The 24788-nt window shown below is 44.2% G+C and overlaps 1 protein-coding gene across 1 annotated transcript in view; it reads left to right on the top strand.

The window, feature by feature from the left end:
* Positions 1–202: 202 nt before the first annotated feature.
* LOC147659610 (glutamate receptor ionotropic, kainate 4-like) overlaps positions 203–24788 on the top strand; it is a 214047-nt gene continuing 189461 nt past the window's right edge. The window contains exons 1-2 of the mRNA XM_086951606.1: positions 203–643; positions 12621–12674. Coding sequence (XP_086807732.1) covers positions 203–643; positions 12621–12674 — 495 coding nt within the window. The remainder of the gene's footprint in view (positions 644–12620; positions 12675–24788) is intronic.

Here is a 24788-nt window from a genome sequence, read left to right as displayed (position 1 = left end):
TAGGGGAGAGACGATTGCATATGTGGCAAATTATAAGAAAACTCAGGATCGTACTAATAAACAACTAAATACTGAATTAATCAATCTGGAAACAGAACATGCCAAACAGATTCAGCAAGGAAAATCAACCTCCGATATACTACAAAAATTACTGATTCTAAAAACAGAAATCAATAGTTCATTAACTCAAAAAGCGGCAGAAATGTATCAAGCGAATAGAGCTAGAATCTACGAAGCAGGAGAAAAAGTAGGGAAACAATTAGCTCTTAAAACCAGACAGAAACAAACCTATAATAGAATAAAAAATATTGAATATGAGAGTCAACGATATACTACCTCTCAGGACATCGCAGAAGTGTTTAGGAAATATTATCAAAAATTATACCAAAAAGAGAATGAACATATATCTACAAGAGATATGAACATCTTCCTTAGAGAGTGGGTACCGGAATCCGAAATACCTAGAATACTTGACAGAGTTGATAGAGAAGAACTGGAGAAAGAGATCACAATGGAGGAAGTAGAAAACGCATTAGCAGACTTAGCTAACGGGAAGGCGGCTGGGCCCGACAAGATCCCATTAGAGCTGTATAAACTGTTGGGCAAACAGATACTACCTTACTTACTAGATCTGTTTCTAGGGGTACAATATCACTCAGATACACCTGATTCATGGAAGCACACAAACATAGCAATATTTCCGAAAAAAGGTAAACCCTCTCATCTTCCCTCCTCATATAGACCAATTTCACTCATAAACTCAGACTCAAAGCTTTACTCAAAGATACTCGCAAATCGTCTAAGGGGAGTGATCAAACATCTCGTATCCCCGTGGCAACATGGCTTTATTCCAGGGAGGGGAACAACTGATCATACTCGAAGAGTCATTGCCTTATTTGACATCATGGGCGCCACGGGGGGAGAGATGTCAATGGTCCTATTAGATGCTGAAAAAGCGTTTGACCGTGTGTCTTGGCGGTTTTTATGGGAAATTTTGAAATTTAACAACTTTGGTCCTGGCTTTATTAAAGCCTTGAAAGCCTTATATATCAATCCTAAGGCTAAATTATCAATTGAGGGTTTTGAGTCAGAGTATGTCGAGGTACAAAGAGGTACTAGGCAGGGTTGCCCGTGCTCCCCGATATTATTTGCCTTAGTAATCAATCCCTTAATCTTAAAGCTTCTTAATTCTCCCCAAATCCAACCAGTAAATGTGGGTCTATACTCTACTAAAATATTGGCTTATGCCGACGATATTGCTGTCATTACAACCAAACCAGCAGATGCAATAGCTGAAATAGAACAATTAACTCAAAATTTTGGACTTCATTCTGGTTACTCACTTAATAGAGATAAAACCATGGTAATATGTACAAATAATATCACATATGACAGTCCCTATAAAGTGAAAAACGCAATATATCTTGGGGTGAATATCTCTCCGGAAATAAAAGAAATTAATCAGCTCAACTACGATCCATTGATTAATTCAATTAAAACAGATTTAAAGAGGGTAGACAATCTACACCTCACAATAATAGGTAGGGCTAACTATATTAAAATGAGTATATTTCCTCGTATACTCTATCTATTCCGAGCTATCCCATTGATGGCCGATTACACCATTATAAAAATCCTGGATTCAACAATCTCTAAATTCATTTGGAATTACGGTAAGATAAGGAGAGCATTACCAGCTTTAACTCTTCCCCTGAATAGAGGCGGTCTAGGAATCCCGAATTTGACATTCTATCTCTGGGCTACACTACTTCAACAAATGGGCTTGCTTTTCAAATTAAAGTAGAAAGTATTTGTAATGCAGTAAGAAGCGGCATGGGAATATTTGTAATGCAGTAATAAGCAGCTTGGAAGTATTTGTAATGCAGTAATAAGCGGCATGAAAGTATTTGTTATGCAGTAATAAACTGCATTAAAGTATTTGTAATGCAGTAAGAAGCGGCATGAGAGTATTTGTAATGCAGTAATAAGCCCCATGAAAGTATTTGTAATGCAGTAATAAGCAGTATGAAAGTATTTGTAATGCAGTAGGAAACTGCATGAGAATATTTGTAATGCAGTAATAAGTCCCATGATAGTATTTGTTATGCAGTAATAAGCGGCATGAAAGTATTTGTAATGCAGTAAGAAGCGGCATGAGAGTATTTGTAATGCAGTAATAAGCCCCATGAAAGTATTTGTAATGCAGTAATAAGCGTCATTAAAGTATTTGTAATGCAGTAAGAAGCGTCATTAAAGTATTTGTAATGCAGTAATACGCAGCATGAAAGTATTTGTAATGTAGTAATAAGGGGCATGAAAGTATTTGTAATGTAGTAACAAGTGGCATGAGTATTTGTAATGTAGTAATAAGCGGCATGAAAGTATTTGTAATGCAGTAAGAAGCGGCATTAAAGTATTTGTAATGCAGTAATAAGGACCATGAAAGTATTTGTAATGCAGTAAGAAGCGGCTTGAGAGTATTTGTAATGCAGAAATAAGCCCCATGAAAGTATTTGTATTGTAGTAAGAAGCCGCATGAAAGTATTTGTAATGCAGTAAGAAGCAACATTAAAGTATTTGTAATGCAGTAAGAAGTGGCATGAAAGTATTTGAAATGCAGTAAGAAGCGGCATTAAAGTATTTGTAATGCAGTAATAAGCAGCATGAAAGCATTTGTATTGCAGTAATAAGCGGCATGAGCGTATTTGTAATGCAGTAATAAGCCCCATGAAAGTATTTGTAATGTAGTAATAAGCCGCATGAAAGTATTTGTAATGCAGTAAGATGCAACATTAAAGTATTTGTAATGCAGTAAGAAGCGGCCGTAAAGTATTTGTAATGCAGTAAGAAGTGGCATGAGAGTATTTGTAATGCAGTAATAAGCCCCATGAAAGTATTTGTAATGCAGTAATAAGCGTCATTAAAGTATTTGTAATGCAGTAAGTAGCGTCATTAAAGTATTTTTAATGCAGTAATAAGCAGCATGAAAGTATTTGTAGTGTAGTAATAAGGGGCATGAAAGTATTTGTAATGTAGTAACAAGTGGCATGCGAGTATTTGTAATGTAGTAATAAGCGGCATGAAAGTATTTGTAATGCAGTAAGAAGCGGCATTAAAGTATTTGTAATGCAGTAATAAGGACCATGAAAGTATTTGTAATGCAGTAAGAAGCGGCATGAGAGTATTTGTAATGCAGTAATAAGCCCCATGAAAGTATTTGTAATGTAGTAATAAGCCCCATGAAAGTATTTGTAATGCAGTAAGTAGCAACATTAAAGTTTAGCGCCGGGACACCCCTTCGGGGGTAGCTGCGCGCTCTACAAACTACATAAAATAAAATAAATAAATATCTGTAATGCAGTAAGAAGTGGCATGAAAGTATTTGCAATGCAGTAAGAAGTGGCATTAAAGTATTTGTAATGCAGTAATAAGCAGCATGAAAGCATGTGTAATGCAGTAATATGCTGCATGAGTGTATTTGTAATGCAGTAATAAGCTCCATGAAAGTATTTGTAATGTAGTAATAAGCCGCATGAAAGTATTTGTAATGCAGTAAGAAGCAACATTAAAGTATTTGTAATGCAGTAAGCAGCGGCCGTAAAGTATTAGTAATGCAGTAATAAGCAGCATGAAAGTATTTGTAATGCAGTAAGAAGTGGCATGAGAATATTTGTAATGCAGTAATAAGCCCCATGAAAGTATTTGTAATACTGTAATAAGTAGCATGGAAGTATTTGTAATGCAGTAATAAGCAGCATGAAAGTATTTGTAACGCCACAGTAATAAGCAGCATGAAAGTATTTGTGATGTAATGCAGGAAGGAGCGGTATGAGAGTATTTGTAATGCAGGAAGAAGGGGCATGAAAGTGCATGTGATGTGATGCAGTAAAAAGCAGCATGAACGTATTTGTAATGCAGTAATAAGAAGCATGAAAGTATTTATAGTGCAGTAATAAGCGGCGTGAGAGGATATGTAATGCAGTAATAAGAAGCATGAAAGTATTTGTAATGCAGGAAGAAGCGTCATGAAAGTATTTGTAATGCAGTAATACGCGGAGTGAGAGGATTTGTAATGCAGTAATAAGTGGCATGACAGGATTTGTAATGCAATAATAGGCGGCATGAGAGTATTTGTAATGCAGTAAGAAGCGGCATGAAAGTGCATTTGATGTGATGCAGTAATAAGCAGCATGAAAGTATTTGTAATGCAGTAATAAGCGGCATAAGAGTATTTGTAATGCAGTAAGAAGCGGCATGAAAGTATTTGTAATTCAGTAATAAGCAGCATGAAAGTATTTGTAATGCAGTAAGAAGCAGCATGAAAGTATTTGTAATGCAGTAATAAGCGGCATGAGAGTATTTGTAATGCAGTAAGAAGCGGAATGAAAGTATTTGTATTGCAGTAATAAGCGGTGTGAGAGGATTTGCAATGCAGTAATAAGCGGCATGAGAGTATTTGTAATGCAGTAATAAGCAGCATGAAAGTATTTGTAATGCAGTAAGAAGCGTCGTGAGAGGATTTGCAAAGCATTAATAAGTGGCATGAGAGTATTTGTAATGCAGGTAGAAGCGGCATGAAAGTGCATGTGATGTGATGCAGTAATAAGCAGCATGAAAGTATTTGTAATACAGTAAGAAGCGGCACAAGAGGATTTGCAACGCAGTAATACAACACCACTCTAAAAACAAAAGTTAATGTGAAATGCGTTTTAAAATTCTTAGCAGACAGGTAAAATTAGTTTTGCATGAAGCCGGCCAGCTCTAAATGCAAATAAGGAACAGCGAGAGGCAGTGCCTGCTAGTCACAGGTGAGAGGGGTTTATGCACGCTGTGATGTTGGGCAGTTACAGTAATAGTTTCTTGACATGGTTTACATGTTTACCAGGATTGGCAAATTAATATGAGTGTTTGAGTTTCTGGCAGTTAAAAACTAATAAACTCGCATCTCATTGCTCTTCCTGCGCGCGCTGTGTCGCCAGCAGGATTTAGGACTTGTGGTCTTTTTCGGGCTGCGAGAAATGAGGGTTCTTGTCAGTGAATTCCCCACAGTAGCAGGGTCTTGTCATCTCATCTTTTGGCTTGCTTCCGATGACGCAGGATTTGGATTGCGCGAGGCGCAGGTCTGGAACCAGCAGGCCGGGTCTTAGTCTTTTTTCCTGGTAGTTAAGCGCCTGAGTCTCTCAGACTCCAAAGTAAAGTCACAGACAAAGTCGTTTGTCTTTATAAGGCTATGCGTGGGGCCGACCAGCTCTCTGGGCATGTATAAGTCACCGCCCTGTATTCGGTCGTTGTTTGCCTATAGTTGAGGGCTCTCCTTCAAAATGTTTGAGAGGGATTGAGTTTGAGTTGAAAGAACAGGAAGTAGTGGCGCTCTAGGCTGTGTGATCACTGAGAAGATCTGTTTGTGCGGTGAACAGGCGGTGCAAAACAGGACAGGGGAACACAAACCCAATAGGCAAACAAACCCTGCACTGGTGTAGGAAGGCCTAAACCAAACAGAAGAAAACAGATCCTGTGCACACGCTAATGAAGTAGGTGGTCCTGACGTCAGGACTCAACAAATAGGAGCAAAGAGAAAATAACTAAAATGTTCAATTAAAGGTCAAGCACAAAGGTTCATGTTGGTGAAGAAGGTTTATAAGTCAAGTGTAGGTCAGTACAAATGATAATAGCCAGCCGACACATGTTTCGTCACATCGTGAAGGAGACGTGAAGGAAACGCTTCCCGTACGCACGGACTTGGTGCGCTTTCTCCTCCCCTAGGTCCCTGTCTTGAAGTTTTGGACGCACCCGTCTTTTCTTCGATCCCACTACGAGGAGCAGGGTACTTAGTGACCTATTCTTTATTTTACTCGCGTGGCTGGCAATTTATTTCATACGCCACCACGTTTTGAACACCTTCAAGCCTTCTCAGCCCTAATGAGTCACGTCTCCTTCACGGTGTGATGAAACACGTGTCGGCTGGCTATTATCATTTTGACTTATAAACCTTCTTCACCAACATGAACCTTTGTGCTTGACCTTTATTTGAACATTTAAGTTATTTTCTCTTTGCTCCTATTTGTTGAGTCCTGACGTCAGGACCACCTACTTCCAGTGGCGTAACAAAACTTGAGGGGGCCCCTCTGCAAAGTAATTGGAGGGGGCCCCTCACCCTCTGGGCCCAGTGAGGAGTTCTTAGCTGCTGCCCGTGCACGGTGCCTGAAAGGGCCCTCTGTTCCTCGGTTACACCCCCCACCCTCCCACACACACATACACCGCGGGGCCTGCAGGGCTTTTGTTAATCCTTGAATTAATTTCAGACACAGAGTCAAGGTACTCTGTCTGGTCCCTGAGTACCCATGGGTTTCCCATGGGTTTCCCTGGTTCTTGGTAATGTTGCAGTTATGGTCCAGCGCTGTGAGGCCTGAGGAAAGAGTCCGGTTAGAGAGCCAAACGTGCAGCACAGTTTATATGCATTTGGTAGTTTCTTTTCTAGGTCTGCTGCAGAATTGGGAAAAATCACTGCATGCAAGTGTAATGGGGCCTCTCTCGACTCCTTAGAGTGTGCATTGATATAAAAGGGCGGCCAGCAGCTTCAGAAACAGACCGTCATTAAGTTGTCTGGGGCGGAGGGAGCACAGGAGCATGAGAGCCATCTTCGCTGTGCACAGGCTGCGTGGCACTCCAGCTCCGACTTGTGTGAGCGGACACAAGAAGGCCCAGGTGCAGGCCAGCACGGAAAGCAGCTACCACTCATTTAGTTGGGCCAGGAGAGCTGTGGCACCTCGGCCCGGATAAACAACAAGACTATGAGATGTTTCCGACGCAGGATTCACGTGGTTGCGAAGGACGGGGCTAATTAATTTGCGTGCTTGTGTGTCCCGTTCTTTCTGTGTGTATGTGAGGGAGCAAGGCGTATGGGGGCCCCTGGGGAGCCGGGCCCCCTCGCAACGCGTGGGCTGCAGGGGCCTGTGTTACGCTCCTGCCTACTTCATTAGCGTGTGCACAGGATCTGTTTTCTTCTCCTTCAAATTGTGGCTGGGTCATTCCCCAGTCTGCAGCCATTGAGTCTGTGTGCGGTAATTGCTGGTCTGTGTTTGGATTCCTCATGTCGGATTTCTTCTGTTTTAATCTTTAGACTTTGATTGCTTACAATGCACTTGGTCATTGTCAGCTTCTGGTTAGATTCCCCAGTTCTGTAGGTGTGTGTCCAATCTTTAGCCTGTTTATTGCTGGCCATGAATGTGGTCATTATTTGCTTCTGTTTAGAATCCCCAAGTCTTTGTGTGTGTGGCCCCACTCTTTAGCCTGTGATTGCTGACCATGAACGTGGTCATTATTTGCTTCTGTTTAGAATCCCCAAGTCTTTGTGTGTGTGTCCGGTCTTTAGCCTGTGATTGCTGACCATGAACTTGGTCATTATTTGCTTCTGTTTAGAATCCCCAAGTCTTTGTGTGTGTGTGTGTCCAGTCTTTAGCCTGTGATTGCTGACCGTGAACGTGGTCATTATTTGCTTCTGTTTAGAATCTCTAAGTCTTTGTGTGTGTGTGTGTGTTTTCGGTCTTTAGCCTGTTTTATTTATTTATTTATTTGAAAAGTTTTATATAGCGCTGGCTAGACCCGGAGGTATCAGAGTGCTTTACATGAGATAGGACATTGCATCAGACAGTTGCAGTTACCAGTATATGCTTGGGAGAAAAACGTGAGCTTACACAATAATACAAGATATTAGCGCGTAGCATATCAAGACACACCTCATATGGGGAATGGAAGGTAGTGGGGGAAAGGTAAACAGGGGAGAGGAAAGCAGACAGAGTCAGATAGATCTGAAGGGGGAAAGTACTCCAGGTGGAACAAAGCAGTCAAAGTAGTCGAAGAGAGGGAAAGATAAAACTGTGAAGAACCGTAAAAAACAATGTCCGATGTCCGGCTGGGTTGGTGACGGCCGATGGGGTGACCCAGAGCCAGACTTAACTAGAGCTGCATAGGAGAGCTCCACCGGGCAGTGTCCAAGGGTACTCGGGCTCCGCAGTAAGTACAACCAGACGGAAGTAGTGATAAACGTTTCGCTCAGAGGGGTGCATTGTATGTAAATGGACGGTGCGTAGCCGTATCCAATGACTACGATTCAGGTGCAGCTACAAGGCATTAAGGACCCAGGAGTTTGGTGGGACACTGAGTTAGCTTCCTGGGATCCCGCTAACAAAATGCATCAAATGCTGTAGGAAAGACAACCGTAGGTCAAGTGTAGTCTCAACATGTGTTGGGCGCCATCTTGACTGCCGATCAATCGGCTGCCTCAACAAAAGCAGACCAAGGTGAGCAATTGAGAAATTGCAACTGATCAAGGGGCCACTAATGAAGGAGCTCTGTCAATTTGTGCTCCATATTGCACACATGTCAAATATTTGCAGCGGGTGAGTGCAGACGAGGTACGAATGGGGGAAATTGCTACCACCATATTAGAGTCAGGCAGGTACAGGCAGCATCTCGGTACTGAACGCAGTGAATGGTGAGTACAGTGCAACAGTCAGCAAACAAATAATCTGCTTCTGTTTAGAATCTCTTGGTGTGTGGGTGTCTGTTCAATCTTCACCAAGTGATTACTGACTCTGCAGTTGGTCATTGTTTGCTTCTGATTCAAATCCCCAGATCTGTGGGTGCCTGTTCACTCTTTATCCTGTGATTGCGCGCCATGCACTTGGTCATTGTTTTTTTCTGTTTAGAAACCACAGGTCTCTGGGTGCCTGTTTACTCTTTATCCTGTGAGTGCAGGCCATGCACTTGGTCATTGTTTGCTTCTGATTCAAATCCCCAGGTCTGTGGGTGCATGTTCAATCTTTATCCCGTGAGTGTAGGCCATGCACTTGGTCATTGTTTGTTCTGTTTAAAATCCACAGGTCTGTAGGTGCCTGTTCACTCTTTATCCTCTGAGTGCGGGCTACGCACTTGGTCATTATTTGTTTCTGTTTAGAATCCTCAGGTCTGTAGGTGTCTCTTAGATCTTCAGCAAGTGACTACTGACTGTTTGACCTCGCATCCTTGGCATAGTTTCCCCTTTCTGTTTGACTATACCGCCTGTATTTTTGACTGTGTGCTGGAGCTCGTTTTTGCTGGTTTGTGTACTCTGGACACTTTACCACTGCTGACCAGTGCTAAAGTGCAAGTGCTCCCTGTTTAAATTGGTATTATGATTGGTTATCCATGTCTGGCATATTTGATTTACTGGTAAGTTCCTAGTAAAGTGTACTGTGTGTGCCGAAGGCCTGTAAATCAAATGTTACTGGTGGGCCTGTAACCCTGGTTGTGCCACTCACATAAGAAACCCTGTAAGGTTGTCTCTGCTATTTTAAACTGCAACGCCCACCTGGCCAGTGCACCCACTTGCCAGGGCCAAACCTTCCCTTTTTCTACATGAAAGGCACCTCTAAGGTAGGCCCAAGGTAGCCCTATGTGTCGGGTACATGTTATGTGAAAGGTAGAACATGTACTGGTTTGTTTTACAGGTACTGATAGTGAAATACTGGCAATTGCATTTTTTTTCAATTGCAAGGATTATCTTCCCAATGGGTTATCATTGTAGCTGCCTTGTAACATCTTAAAAGTGTAACTTTCAATTGGAAAAAGAGATTAGGAGTTTGGGTTCCCTGAACTCAAGATTTAAAAATAAATATTTTAGTGAAGGTGGTTTCTAAATTCTGTGCTCGAAAAATGCCATTTTTAGAAAGTGGTAATTTTCTTGCTTTACCATTCTGCGTCACTGCCTGCCTGTGGAATTAATGTCTGGTTTAGACTGACAGCTGGGTTGTTTGTGCATTTATTCTAGACAGTCACACAAAGGGAGCTGAGGTGTACCCTGCATATCCTGATGGTCATCGCCAGGCAGACAGGCTTTCCTGAGCTAGAGTGGTGGGAGGAGTTGTCACTGACACCTGAATAGGGCTGTGCCTGGCCTCTCACAATACTGCCCCCCCTGCTCCAGAGTGTGTCTGGTACCAAGACAGGACAAGGAATGATTTTATGGACAACAAAGACTTTCCTTTGAAGTATGCCTACTTCAAATGCTAAAAGGGGTATAGTTATTCGACCTATATGTGCTTGCCTCCTGTTGGGAGTTTCAAGGCCATCAAAGACTTCATCTGCAGCATCTGTGAACTCCACTGCTGGGAGTGCTGACCTGCTAAGTGGTGCCAAATCCTGTTCAGGTTCCTTGGAGGTGCTTCTGCTGTTTCAAGACTTGAAAATCCCTGCACCGCCTTTCCAGCTACATTTTCCAGCTGCAAGCTTGGTATGCGGTTGAAAAACCAACCATCCCTGTGGTGCAGCTGAAAAATTGATGTAGCACCTTTTTGCAGCCTGAAGAACTGCGGCAGCCTGAGTCCAGAGCACTGGGTCTCCGATGTCCGGGACCCCCCCTCCTACTTCGACGCAGGCCCTGCCGTGTGGCTGAAGGAATCAACGCATCACCTGTCTGCAGCTATGGAAATGGTTGCAGTGCCTGTCTCACTACTATATCAACCTGCAGCACCTGGATTTTCACATGCATCACACCTGTGCGCCAAGTTTCCAATGCATCGCATTGCCAAAAGGAGTTGCATCTGAATTTGATGCATTGCTTCTCCTCGCAGTCTGAAATCAATGCAACACTTCTCCTGCATGAGCACAACTGACACATTCATTCCCCAAGGACTCAATAACCAACGCATTGCTGTATTTTCTGATGCTTTCCTCCTTTAAGGCTGTTTTTCGTCTTGGATTTTGAAGCATCAAAGGTATTTTGAGCTAAAATCACTGCATCCACAGAGTTCTATAGACAGAACTGCTAAAAAAAATTAAAAGTGATATTTTGAGTTATGTATGTTGGATTTTTGTTGTTTTGGTCTTGTTTGGTTTAGATAAAGATTGGTTCTTTTTCTAAACTGATATGGTGTCCATTTGTAGTGTTTTCACTGCATTACTGTGCGTATTATGTACAAATACTTTACACATTGCCTCTGAAGTAGGCCTGACTTCTCATGCCCAGTTACCAAGGGGGTGAGCAGGGGTTATCTTGAGTGTGTAACCCCCTTACCCTGAATAGAAGGAATGGTCCCTACTTGGACAGGGTGCATACCACTGCCAACCAGAGACCCCCATTTCTAACACTGACCTTGCGCATAGTCATTGTTTGCCTCTGTTTGGAACCTGCAGATCTAAGTGTTTGTTCATCTTCATACTTCGATCACTCACCATGTTTGGGGTTCCTCACAATGAGCTAGTATTCTGACAAAGTGTAGCTCCTGTCTAGCATTCGGTAGCAGGTTACTTGGTGTTAGTATTGCCGTTTCCAATGGGAGCGTATGCCTTTGCTTGGGATCATTTAATGTAGATGTAGGCAGTGCACTTCTGAGTTTTCTTGTGTTGCTGGGACGACAGGTTATCTGCCTCTGGTATTTTGAGATATTTTTCCATAGACACAGAATGGAAAAGACCCTTAAAAGCGTCAGGCCATGGTCCCTCGCCTGCTCTCCTCCACTCATACTACCACTTCTTCTTGCCTCCCCTCTGATGTACTCGCTCTCCTTTCCCATCTCGCTCTCTTCTTTCACTTGCTTTTAGTCCCTTTTCTTCCATTCCTCCTCACTATCTCACATCCATTCACCTCTCTGCTAACCCACATCTCCTATTTTTCACTTTGCTATTCCATCCCCTCTCCCTGGTAGACTTGCTTAATCATTCACCCATCAGTTTTCTCTTTGACCCATTCCTGCTGTCGTGATTTCTCGTTCCAACTCCTTTTCATTCCCTTTAAGGTCTTGTCTGATAGTGCAGCTGTCTGCAAGACTTATTGTTACCAATAGTTTAAAACACACTTAGAGCCCAGAGGTATATTGCTGTCTCCAGAGGACTATTATTCTGTCAAATCGTGCTATTGGGGTATCATTCCCATCCTATAGAGTGCGCGTATTGCTGTACACAAAGCACTATTTCACAACGTAAAAGTAAACGTAATTATCACACATTAAATTTTTTGTCTCATAGATGCAATATATTCGGAATGTTATCATTTTGACCTTGTTTAATCACTACAGCAGGGTTTTTAAAGGACTCAAAATGTAACCTATTGGATTTCCAATGCTTCTTTTCTTGCTTTTCCTCTTGGTGCCATTCTGCTTCGCTCTGTTTCAACTCTTACTTCTACATCCACATTTCTTTTTCCTATTTGTGCTGTCAATCTTCCCCTCTCTCTTCTTTCCTCCTCTCTCTCACTCTCTCTCAAATGCCTTACCCCTCACCCTTCCATGTCTCCCTCTCTCCTTCATCTTCACCTTGTGCCTCGGCCTCCCACAGCCATTATTCTTCACTCTGCTCTCACCCATTCTCCCTCGCTTGCTTTTCCTCCTCTCTCCTGCCCCCTATCTTGCGTTGACACCCCTCCCCTCCTCCGTCCACAGAGACATCTCTCTGACGCAGAGTGGGCCCCTATCTTGACAGCTTCCTCATTGCTCTCTGCTCCCCTCGTCTGGAGGCCTATTGGACAGTTTCTAGAAAGAGACATCCACCCCAGTGTCTCTGGGGCTTCCCTGTCCGCCTGCTCCTTGTAGCCTGGAGGATGGAGCTGTCTCTCTGTTCTTTAATGTGATTTCTTTTCTCCACAGGCGTCTGAGCTGGGGATGGTGTCAGCGTATTACACTTATATCTTCACTAATCTGGTAAGACACTTTCCTGATCCTTTGCTGTGTTTGTAGAGTCATATTAAATGTGAAATATGCTGTTTGATGGGATCATGTGCCACGTGGGGTGGGGGGGGGGGGGTTCCTTGGTGCAGCAGGTGCAGTGGCACCAGGGCTCAGAAGCCTGAGGAGCCCACTAAACTGAACCCTGATTATTGCTGTATTTTATAATTGAAACTGACAGGGGGACATTTCTTCCTTGCACTAGGGCCCACGATACACTGGTTACGTTACTATTGCCCGTCCATCTTGTGGATCGATGAAGGAAACAATGACAATGAAAAGTGACCCGGGCTTCGCGCTTTCTTTCCCAGGTCCTCCTTTCCCCTTCCTCAATCCATACATGAGGTCAAGAGGAAAGAATGTCTAACAACTGTGTTGACTAATACAGTGTTATAGTTAACGGCGAAGGAGTCCATCTGGGAGAGGGATCAAAAATTGATCAGAGTTTGTAGGTGAGGACGAAAGAGTCTGCTAAGGCGTCGGATCAACAATGGGAACATGGTCTACAGGTGATGACGAAAGAGAATGTGTCAGGGTGATGGATGAAGAATGGAAACACTTTATGCGATGATGAAAAAGACTATCAGGGAGATGATTTAAAAATGGAAAATCTGTACATGATGATGAAGGAGTCTGTTAGGGAAAAAGACAAAAAATGGAAAGACCGTCAGGTGATGCTGAAAAAGACAGTCGGGAAGGTGAATAAAAAGGTTGTATGACAGAACCACGCATGCCTGAACCATGCATGCCTTAACAACACAGTCTAAACAACGAATGCGTCGTTATCACGCGTTCCTTTGCCACGCATGTTGTTAGAGTGACTTGCCTTAGGGAGGTGCTGGTATTATTTTCTATTCCAACTCCAGTCTGTTCATCAGTAGGGAAAGTGTTGGACTTAAAATCCAGCACCAGTCCAGCACCACATTCCCTAAAGCAAGTCGTTGTAACAGCTTGCGTGCTAAAGAGACGCATGGTAAAGACACAGTAGTCGTTCAGACTGCTTTGTAAAGGCTCTGCGTGGCTCAGACTGCCTGGTAAATAATGTTTCCCAAATAAAAAGGTGTTGTAAGGGAAAATAAGTCCAGTAGCCGAGGTGTAGATAGATGATGAAGGTTTAATGATGGAGTTCTAGATGTAGATAAGTAGATATAATGAAGCCCCACCAGGAGCAGCTCCCTTGCTGCTCAGCCCATACTCCCAGCTCACACTTATCCCCAGGCATCCCAACATTCCATTACCTCACCATCCACCGGCATTCCAAAGCACATCCACCCTGGCTGAGCAGCAAGGTAGAAGATCAGGAAAGATGCATAGCACTGAGAACCAGATACCACAAAAGGGTAACAGTCTGTAGGTGTTTATGAAAGAGACTATCAGGGAGATGAATTAACAATGGTACCAGTCTGTAGATGATAGTGTAAGAGATTGCCATGGAGGTGAATAAAAAATGGTATCAGTAGGTGATGATGAAAGGGTCTGTCATGGAGGGGAATTCAAAATGGTATTAGTTTGTAGGTGATGATGAAAGGGTCTGTCAGGGCAATAGATGAAAAATAACAACAAGCTGTGTAGCTGATGACGAAAGAGTCTATTAAGGCAATTAATGAACAATGGGAACATAGTCTGTAGGAGACGATGGAAAACAGTTTGTCAGGGCAAGGGATTGAAAATGGAAGCCCAGACAGAGAAGGCAAATGGAGGGAAGAGAGCAAGCAGAATGTTTGGTCTGAAGGAGATGAAAGACCTTTAATTGAAACTCTGTCCGTCTGTAAGCCTTCCACCAGCCCCAGTTATCTTTCGGAGGCATTGGCATGTCACGGGTTAAACTGATTTGCTGGCTAGCATGCCCAGCACTGGTTACCATTACTGCAGTCAAGCATAAAAAAGCCTTGCCAGCCTGCCTCTGCTAAATCCAGTAAAGGCTGCCTGCTCGACTGCCACTGATAGTGAAGAGTGAAGACAGACTGTGGGAATCCAGATTGAGATACTCAGCTTCTGTCAACTAAAATGGCCTTTGAGCTTTTTAAACACAGCTTGAGCAGATTTTGAATCAGAGGTGTGGGTGGGGAGGTGGTGGCTCTTCACCATGACCTCTAGTGCTAACCTTCACAGGGTCCACCAGTGCCAGAGTCACACACAGTCCTCCAGCAGGACTTGATCACACTCTTCACAACTGCTTACGTTCCTGTGCTTCCTGTGTGGAGTTGCTCACCCTGTCTGCGAGTGAGAACCAGCGCCCACTCATCACAACTCCCACCAGTCTCCTATTGACACACTTGGGCTTATTTCCAAGCTCCTTGTGCCACCGGTGTGTCACTTTTAATATGGGAAAAAGTGACGTACCCGTGGCGCAAGGGGCTTGTAAATAAGTTCCACTGTGCCAACAGTGACAGCTGTTTACGATGCCCACTAGTGCAGATTCCTTCTGGTTCAAGTTGCCCCATGTGCCAGAATATCAGAGTGAATACTGCCAATTCATTGCCCTTCCTACAACTGCTTGTCTCCCACAACTGGCCATTAAAGAAAGCCCTTATAGCACCCATCAATAGCAGCTCATCAGAGTGCCTACCGGTAAAATATCCTTGCAGTGGCCACAGCGTGGGAACCCCAGACTGCCCACCAATATGAGCTTATTAAGTCTGCCCATCATCTCACAGTGCCCGCTGCTTGAAGGCACTGCGCTGTGTTTGGACCTGTTTATCCTGTGGCGAGGAGATGTGGCTTAATGGCCATAACTGCCACTGTTGGAACTGAGGCACCAGGTAGGACCCTCGGCCTTACCTCAACATCCTGTGAGATCCTCTTTTTTTGTTATTTACTATTTTTAATTTGAAGGTGCAAACAACATACGAATTACACAGAAAGATCATCAAACCAGCTCCTTACGACATACATGCCAACCCTCTCGATTCAGGCAGGAGAATGCCGATTTCAAGGCTAATTTACTGCCTTCCGATTCCTGCTTGCAAAAACCTAATTCCTCGGCAGGCTTCAGCCAACAGGGACTCGTCTTGTGTGACTCAGAGTAAGCACTGCCAGCAACCTGCCCCTGCAGTCCAAAGCACAAACTGTTTGTCAAGCTCTCTCCCCCTGTCAAAGCCTTTTCTCTAAGCTCCTGACAGGTAAGGAAAAAACCTATATTTACATTTCTGATGTCCAATCCTGCAGCAGCACACATACAAGTCCCATACATGCCAATAGATCCGATTCAGACCAAAATACAAGTCAATTTGAGAAAATGCATTCTCCTGATTATTATTTTTTTAAATCTCCCTCTTTCCTCTTCTAAAATGTTGGCATGTATGTTATGAGTATACAAAGCAAACAACACATCTGAATAAAACGGTGAGAATAGGAAGGCCTGGTACTTAGTATACACGCTGACAAATATAAAAAGCACATTATCTATAATACACTAAAAGTGTTTCACATCATAAACTACCATCATGCATAATGGCCAGGACACACTCAATAGGTTCCTTAGCCGCGACCAAGAAGATATTGTTTCAGTCTGATTAAGTCTGTTCCATATTGAGTTATTCATATTCATATTTCGAGGAGCATCCAGTGACCTGGCGAATAATTGGATATGTGTTTAATTTTATTTAAAGTGACCAAACGAGATAAAATTATTTAAAAGAAAAATTCTAGCTCATTTTTATTCAATATACACTGGGTCCCATATCTTCAAGAATTTAAAACCTGCACCAGGTCTTTGCGCCTATAATCTCCTTACTGTCACACTTTATTCATTTTCTTGTGCCATTCTGCCAAACAGGGATATAGAGAGGTCCTCCATCTCTGCAAAATCAGTGAACAAGTCACGAACATTGCAGAAAAGATCAGCTTTTGGTAACTTCTAGCTGTTCCCTGCAATGGGAAATATCCAAGCAGGGGAATATTCGAGTATCTAGGGATTTGGATCAAAAATTGCTACCGAAGATATTGAAAATGACTTCCCAAAATGTTTTAATGGCTTCTCCAATGAGTAGCTAGTGAGCTTCAGGTAGCTCTCCAGCTGCCTAGAAGTAACTCTCCTGTGTTCAGTCCAGCTTACTGAATTATAAGCTTTTGCTTGACTGAATTAATATATGTGCACAAAAATGTAAACAATGGATATTTGAAACAAGACTGTGCGTAGTTTTAGAACTAATCGATCAATCAATCAGTACATTTGTAAAGCGCGCTACTTACCCGTGAGGGCCTCTAGGCACTGGGGGGGGGGGGGGAGGGGGGGTGGATGCTGCTGCTGCTCAAAGAGCCAGGTCTTGAGGAGTCTTCTGAAGGTCAGCATGTCTTGGGTCTGTCGTAGGGGGATGGGGAGGGTGTTCCAAGTCTTGGCGGCGAAGTGGGAGAACGATCGGCCACCAGAAGACGCTCTTCGGATGCGGGGGACTAAGATGATTGTTGAATTTTCAAATTATATTTAAAGCTGATATTTCAGTGATAAATCATGTGACTTTGGGGAGTATTATTAATAATATTGTTACCTTGGTGCCAGGAGCATTTAAGATATGGCTGATTAGTATTTCCCATGTGAAGGCATTACAAATTGACAAAGCCTTTTTTTTACATTACTGATGGCTAGCCTGCCTTATGCAAAGGTGATCACTGCGTATAATTTAACATAGGGAGGCCACTAGCCTAATCTTGTCTAATGTAATTACTATTACAACACTAATTAGTAGCTCAGGGTAGTTTTTATTGATCCTAATTAACTCTCATAACAGAAAAGGTTAGATGCATCTGTTTGTCTATCTCAGTTCCGTACGGATTGGGCCCAGTTGGCTATGTCTGTGGTAGTCCATCTAAAACAGTTTACTGGATTAGCTTAATATTTTTTTATTTACATAACTTGGGGTGTAATATATAAACCATTTAGCATAAAATTGCAGTTTGTGAGAATTCGCCCCCCTGAGAGTCTGTGAGATTCTCAGCTAATCGTTAAATCTCCATGTGCCTAAAAATGTGTAGTAATCTGGTTCTCCTGTAAAGCTCTTTAATACTCTTGGGCCCAAGGGCGTAGCTTTCATTGATACAGCAGGTGCATTGGCAGTGGGACTCTCACTCACTCTCAGAGGCATGCTAAACCTTGATTATTGCTGTATTTTACAAATAAAGCAGAAGCCATGGGGTTTGGTTGCGGGGCATGTCCTTCCTTGAGCTAAGGCCTATGACAAACTGACTTTGGCACTGCTTGGACCAAGTTCGTACTAATGTAAAACTTCAAAAAAATGTTTTAAAACTCCTCCCAGTGCTGTATTTGAGCTGACGTTTGCCAGTGGGGGGCAGCAGCAGTTATTTTTTTGGGTCCTGGCAGTGGCACTTAGCCATTTTCCAAGCAAAGAGAGGCAAAAACACACAGGGGCGTATTTATGAAAGTCACCTTGCTGCGCTGCATCACTGGGAAATGGCAGGAATTCGCCATATGGCACATTCCTAATTTTTTGCCTCTGTGCTGGTGCAGAATGGGCTGCCTGTCGCCAAAACAGGCACCCTAGCACCACAGAGCAAGGGTGCTTGCATTGCATGCAGGATTGTTTTTGCGCAGGAAGTGACACCTTCCTGCACAAAAACAATCCTGAGAGGCCTATTCCCCTTTCTATGTGTGCTGTAGAATTCAGCCCACATAGAAATAGAAAGTAGTGAGAAGAAATAAAGATATTTTTTCTTGTTACGCCTCTCCTGGGAAGGCATATCTTTTTGGTGCATTCCCAGTTGTACAAGGTCTTCTAAATCTGGTAATGAGTCAAAAACCATGAGAGTTGTGTTGGAAAACACCCATGCAATGCCCATGGAATGCCCTCCTAAAACAGAGTATCTCAACGCAGCGACTTGTGCCGCATTGCGTTACTCCAGATTTTTGGTGCCACCAAGAAGAGAAGTGTGGCTCACTGGTTAGAGGAGGCAGACCTGGAAGCAAAGGTCAGCCCGGGACCAGGGTTCAATTCCCGGCTCGGCAGGGTCTTGAGTCCTAAAAAAATGTCCATGGACTCGACAATTCTCGCTCCGGTGCCTACTCGATTCACGGGTTCACACTCTGCGACTCTGGGCAATAGCTTGCTTAATCTCCACAACGGCCCTTCGCGGCGGGATGCCTGGCTTTCACCTTGCGGATACCCTGCTGGGGTTATCTCACAGGCGAATACCAGGACGGGTTCCCTAAGCAAGCACCTAGAAACCAGTGGTGATTTGCGCTATATAAATTCCTGTACATTTACATTTACATTTACCACGCAAAGTGGCTTCGCGTGGCTTCAAAAATCTGACGCAAGGTTTGCGCCGCTCGTGCACCACGTTGCGTGGTGCAAAAGCAACGCAGACCGGGTCGTGAACATGGCCCTTGATGTTTATGGGTTTAGTGGAAGGGTGTATACTTAGAAAGTTATGCTCTGTAAATACATCTGCACCAATATATGCAATTAGATTAGAAGCAGGGTTATGTAGTGTTTATGTCTGAGACATGGTGACACCTTTAAGGTGGGGTCTCGGCTTGGTACTTTCTGTAAATAACTCTTTGCGAGAATTATTAATCGTCAACATCATTAAGGAACTCAGGGGCATATTTATGAAATAGCTGCGAAGTGCAGCGCAGCAATTCACCTTTCTGTGCTGTGTCAATGGGAAAGGAGAGGAATGTGCCATGTTTAAGGCATTCGGCATATTCCTGACTTTTCCGTCTGCGCTGGTACCCTTTTGGTAGCCTAGTGCCAACGCAGGCACCCATGCACCATCATCTAAGGTGCCTGCATTGCATGCAGGATTGTTTTTGTGCAGGAAGGGACACCTGTCTTTCACCTGTGATTCAAGAGACAGGAGCTGCATTTAAGAGAACCAGCCGTGCTATTCGGTGCTCTGATGTTTAATTGCACGAGTCCTGTCTTCTGAGCACAGATTCGGGCATAACTAAGAACTGCTGCCACCAGTTATCCTGCATAGGTATGTGAGAGTGGTCTCCATGTGAAGCAAACACTTGTTCTTTGTGGAGACACTGCTAACAAGAGTGACAGATAGTGCTGTTACTGTTTGCAATTTTCTGTGAGAGCCAGTAGCACACATGTCAACATTTTAGAAGAGGAAAGTGGGACATTTTCAAAAAAGAATCGGGACAATGTATTTCTCCCATTGGTTTCTATTGGGTCTATTATCATGTGTGGGACTTGAAAGTGTGCTGCTGCAGGATCCCCCCAACCCCTCCCCCCCTCCCGCCCCCTCATGTGTGGCAGCCCGGGCACACACACAGCCGCCACCGAGCACTTCACAGGTCTTTAAAAGACCATGTGCATGTTAAAGAGGCTTTGTTGATGTTTCACACCTTCTAAGAACCCCTGCAGCGCCACTCTACCTACTGCTAAATGTTTCAGCCCCCCTGAAATTTTTTCTTAGCCCTATCCACCCCCCGAAATGTGGCTCTAGTTGCGCTTCTGGACGTGGCCAACAACGTCAAGGAGCGGCCTGGAGAACGCTTTGCCCTCCAGGTTCATAAGGACTGTGAGGGGCCAAGGGGCGAGAGCACGCTGATACTGTGGCGTGCTAGCCTGGCTTTCGAGAGCACGACATGCTGCCAAGTGCAGCCAGGAGGAGGAGCAGCCAAACAGCGTTTAAGGGGTCTGTAGAGAATCAGCCGGTGGAGAAGGCGGGAAATTAGCGATGACTAAAGGGAATGGAAGGAGCGGGAGCAATTCAGCAATTAAAAGTAATAAATCTCGCGTGATTATTGACTGCTAATGGATCCACCGAGGTTTGCAATAGCTGGTTTTGATACAATCGCCATGAGGTAAATTGACTGAGAGAGGGAGCAGTGGTGAGGGGGAGTAGGTTGTGCTTCTCTCTGGCTCGGAGGCGGTCCACCGAATTACCTCCTCCCTGGAGGGCCAAGATCACCTCCAATCTGGGACCTGACAGATACAAATATTCACTCAGAGCAGAGTTAGCACCTGCGTCCCAGAACAGGCGGGTGCGAGGGAGTGAGTGTCAGGGATTGGTTGCAGTTCAGCTTGACAATTAAGCATTGTTAATCGGCCAACAAAAGCCCTGATTATTCATTTTCTTAAAAACAAAATCGAAGCAAGTCTATTTGTTAAGCAATTGTGGCTTTTACTCCGTTTGTGAAGAAACATGTTTGACAAAAGAAGTTGGCTCCACAAAAAAACAATACAAAGTTAAGAGACTGGTTACATAAAAAGTATTTTCATGAGAAAATTCAGTGAGCAATAAATAGAGCGTTCTGGAATACAAAGTCCTTAATTGCCTAAAACCTTTGAAGGAGTCCTGGAAGGATAAAGGGACCTTCGGGTTTACAGAGATAGCCTTTAGCCAATGGGACCTTCTGGAACATAAAGCCTTGGAAGGAACCATTTGCACACTTGCCCCTGTAGGGACCAGTTTTCTGATCTAATGTTCTGGGATTAATTACAATAACATGCTGTTAAACACAGCAACTTAACACTCGAATGTAGCTTCCCTTTGAAGGTCAGTTACGTTTTCTGGTATGCAGAGCCCACCTCCAGATAAAACCATATTCTGGGCAGTTGGAGACATGCAGGGGGGAACAAAAGGGGAAATAAAATACAAATTACAGAGATTATATAGGTAGCACTCGAGCTCAGTATCCGCCATCCCGTCCAAGACCGCGTGCTACTTTGCTGTGCTACAACGTTCCTTCTGCCCTGTCTCCTGCATTACCTCCTCGTCCTTTCTTCTCTGACCCAGTCCTTACACATGATATTCTTCTCCAACTGCAGAACATATTCCTTAGCCAACAAAATAATTCCTCTAAGTGGCCGCTATTTACCCAGCCATCCTAAAATGGGAGACCATGACATTACTTCCTGTCATATTTTTCTTCTGTTCATTGACCCAAGCTGACTATGATTACGTTGATACAAGGACTGGAAGTTCTTTTTTATTTATGTATATTTCTGTTTCATATTCGTGTTTAGGCTTGCTGTATTAGCCCAAGTCAGTTGGTCCATTCATGCCCTGCTTGAGCAGTCGGGCCGTGCTATGCCATTGTGTTTATCGCACTGCTAGTAACCTGTTTTAGCGGTTCCTAGTGCGCTGTTGGCAACATTTGGCACATTATGCTGCATCTATTATGCAGTTTGGACAGCTTTTGGCATTTTCCAGGGAACGCGAAGCGTTCTTCGCTGATTTTATTACTACGGGCACCTATTCCAATATGGTGCCCGTATTTCCTTCATTCTGCTGTGATCCCGTGAGTTTTCAGGAGTTTATTGCCGGCACTCCAGCTGATTACAATGGCAGTATCTTGGAGCGTTGGCAGTGGATTCTGTTTGTGGATTTGGCAGTGTTTGAAGATATGGAGGAAGCAGGTTCTTTGAGAGCTGTTTATTCTATGGCAGAATTTCAAGCCAGGATTGATAAGGCAGTGGAGGCTACCTTGCAGAAGAGTGACTGTCCTATTTCTCTCAAAGATCCTTGGTTGGCGGATCCTGAGGTGGTGGATCCACATGAGGAATGCGGGGGGTACAAGAGGGTGTTTTCGCCATGGGGAGGAGCTGTCCTCTCTGTTGCTCCATCTGACGCAGAATTTGGGTCTTCCTGATCCTGCTCCAACTCGAGTTGAGGAGGAAGATGTTTTCACTTGTTATCTGAGCCTGAGTCTGTTCCACTCCATGCGGCCATTCGTAAAGTACTTACTCATGAATAGAGGGAGGTTGACAAAATATCCTGAGGAGAACCCTGCAGAAGAGCTTCCTCCAGTGGTTAAGGTGGACAGCATCATGGCTGGCTTTCGACACAGGGTAATGTTATTTCGGAGGATGCCTTGCCTCCGGATGCAGTGGACAAAAAGGTGGTGACTGCTTTGAAGCATACTTATGCAGCTTCAAATGTTGGGATGTCGGTGAATACATATGCTAATTATGCGGTCAAATCTTTGCTTAAAGATTTCCAATCCCTGCCAGATCTGATGAAGGGGGAGGTGGATCCTTCTGCCTTGTTAAGTATGATGGAGGAGGAGGTCCGATTCTTATCGGACCTTGCATTTACCAATATATGTGTTTCAGCAGCAGCATCTAGGGCAGTAGGTGCAGCATGGTGTAATCTTTGGATGCGATCTTGGAAAGCTGACTCGGCCCAGAAGTTCACTTTTAATGAAGTTGCCCTTTGATGGTTCTAAGTTGTTTGGGCGACATGTACAGGATCTGGTTAAAAAGACTGCTGAGATCAAAAAGTTGCTGGCTCCTGTTCGGTCGGCTTTCCAAGGTCAGGGGGTTGGTTACAAAAAGGCTTCTAATCCTCCAGCTATGGGGGCATATCAGCCCTTTCGAGGTCGGGGTGTCCCAGTTTCCGATAAGACCTGGCCCCAGACAGGAAGTGGGGTTTCCACCCCGCAGCTTCCTTAAAGAGTAAAACTATTTGCCTCAGGTTGGTGATGGGTTCCTGTTTTTCTTGGAGGTTTATATTTAACAACAAGGTGTGGTGATGAACAGAGTGTCTGAATTAAGCAGACCACTCTTACCCAGTCCAAAGATCAGGGCTTGATCCATCACCGTTTTTTAGCTCACTGCACCATCCCAGCTCAGAACCTGGCTACATGCAAATTAGTCTGTCCCTGGCCCAGTGCATCATGGGAACAGGGCAGACCAGACTACCAAGCCAATTCTTATGCTGGGAAGGAAACAAGCTTCCGGGGACCGGTTTCTGGCATTTCAGCCGTCGTCAGCCCGGCTTGCTTGAATCCTGATGGTGCAATGAGCAAGGGACTCACATCTGAGTATACCCTTCCACGCTTATGGTGGACAAAATATTTAACAACAAGGTGTGGTGATGAACAGAGTGTCTGAATTAAGCAGACCACTCTTACCCAGTCCAAAGATCAGGGCTTGATCCATCACCGTTTTTTAGCTCACTGCACCATCCCAGCTCAGAACCTGGCTACATGCAAATTAGTCTGTCCCTGGCCCAGTGCATCATGGGAACAGGGCAGACCAGACTACCAAGCCAATTCTTATGCTGGGAAGGAAACAAGCTTCCGGGGACCGGTTTCTGGCATTTCAGCCGTCGTCGGCCCGGTTTGCTTGAATCCTGATGGTGCAATGAGCAAGGGACTCACATCTGAGTATACCCTTCCAAGCTTATGGTGGACAAAATATTTAACAACAAGGTGTGGTGATAAACAGAGTGTCTGAATTAAGCAGACCACTCTTACCCAGTCCAAAGATCAGGGCTTGATCCATCACCGTGTTTTAGCTCACTGCACCATCCCAGCTCAGAACCTGGCTACATGCAAATTAATCTGTCCCTGGCCCAGTGCATCATGGGAACAGGGCAGACCAGACTACCAAGCCAATTCTTATGCTGGGAAGGAAACAAGCTTCTGGGGACCGGTTTCTGGCATTTCAGCCGTCGTCGGCCCGGCTTGCTTGAATCCTGATGGTGCAATGAGCAAGGGACTCACATCTGAGTATACCCTTCCACGCTTATGGTGGACAAAATATTTAACAACAAGGTGTGGTGATGAACAGCTGAAATGCCAGAAACCGGTCCCCGGTAGCTTGGCTCCTTTCTGGTGAAGAATTGGCTTGGTAGTTTAGTCTGCCCTGTTCCCATGATGCACTGGGCCAGGGACAGACTGATTTGCATATAGCCAGGTTCTGAGCTGGGATGGTGCAGTGAGATAAATAACGGTGATGGATCAAGCCCTGATCTTTGGACTGGGTAAGAGTGGCCGGCTTAATTCAGACACTCTGTTCATCACCACCCCCTTTTCTGAATCCTTTCTTGGAGGTTTGGCAGCATTCGGTTCAAGATCAGTGGGCAGTCAGGGTGGTTTTGGTGGGTTACCACCTTGAATTTTCAGCCCTACCTCCAAGTTTGTTCAAGCCAACACCACTTTCAAGGGATCCGGTGAGACATCCGGCTTTGTTGGATGGTGATCAGACTTTGGTGGAAAAGTGTGTAGTGATTCCAGTTTCTGCTCTGGAGAGAAGGAGAAGGGTTTTATTCCATTCTCTTTTTGGTGCAGAAGCCATCAGGTGATTTTCCTCCAGTATTGGGTTTGAAGGCTTTAAATCCCATCCTTGTACATTGTCCATTCAAGATGGTTGCCCTGCAGTCTATTTT

The sequence above is a fragment of the Lissotriton vulgaris genome, unplaced genomic scaffold, assembly GCF_964263255.1.
Source record: "Lissotriton vulgaris unplaced genomic scaffold, aLisVul1.2 SCAFFOLD_401, whole genome shotgun sequence".
Lineage (NCBI taxonomy): Eukaryota > Metazoa > Chordata > Amphibia > Caudata > Salamandridae > Lissotriton > Lissotriton vulgaris.
This window is presented reverse-complemented; position numbering and strand designations above follow the sequence as displayed.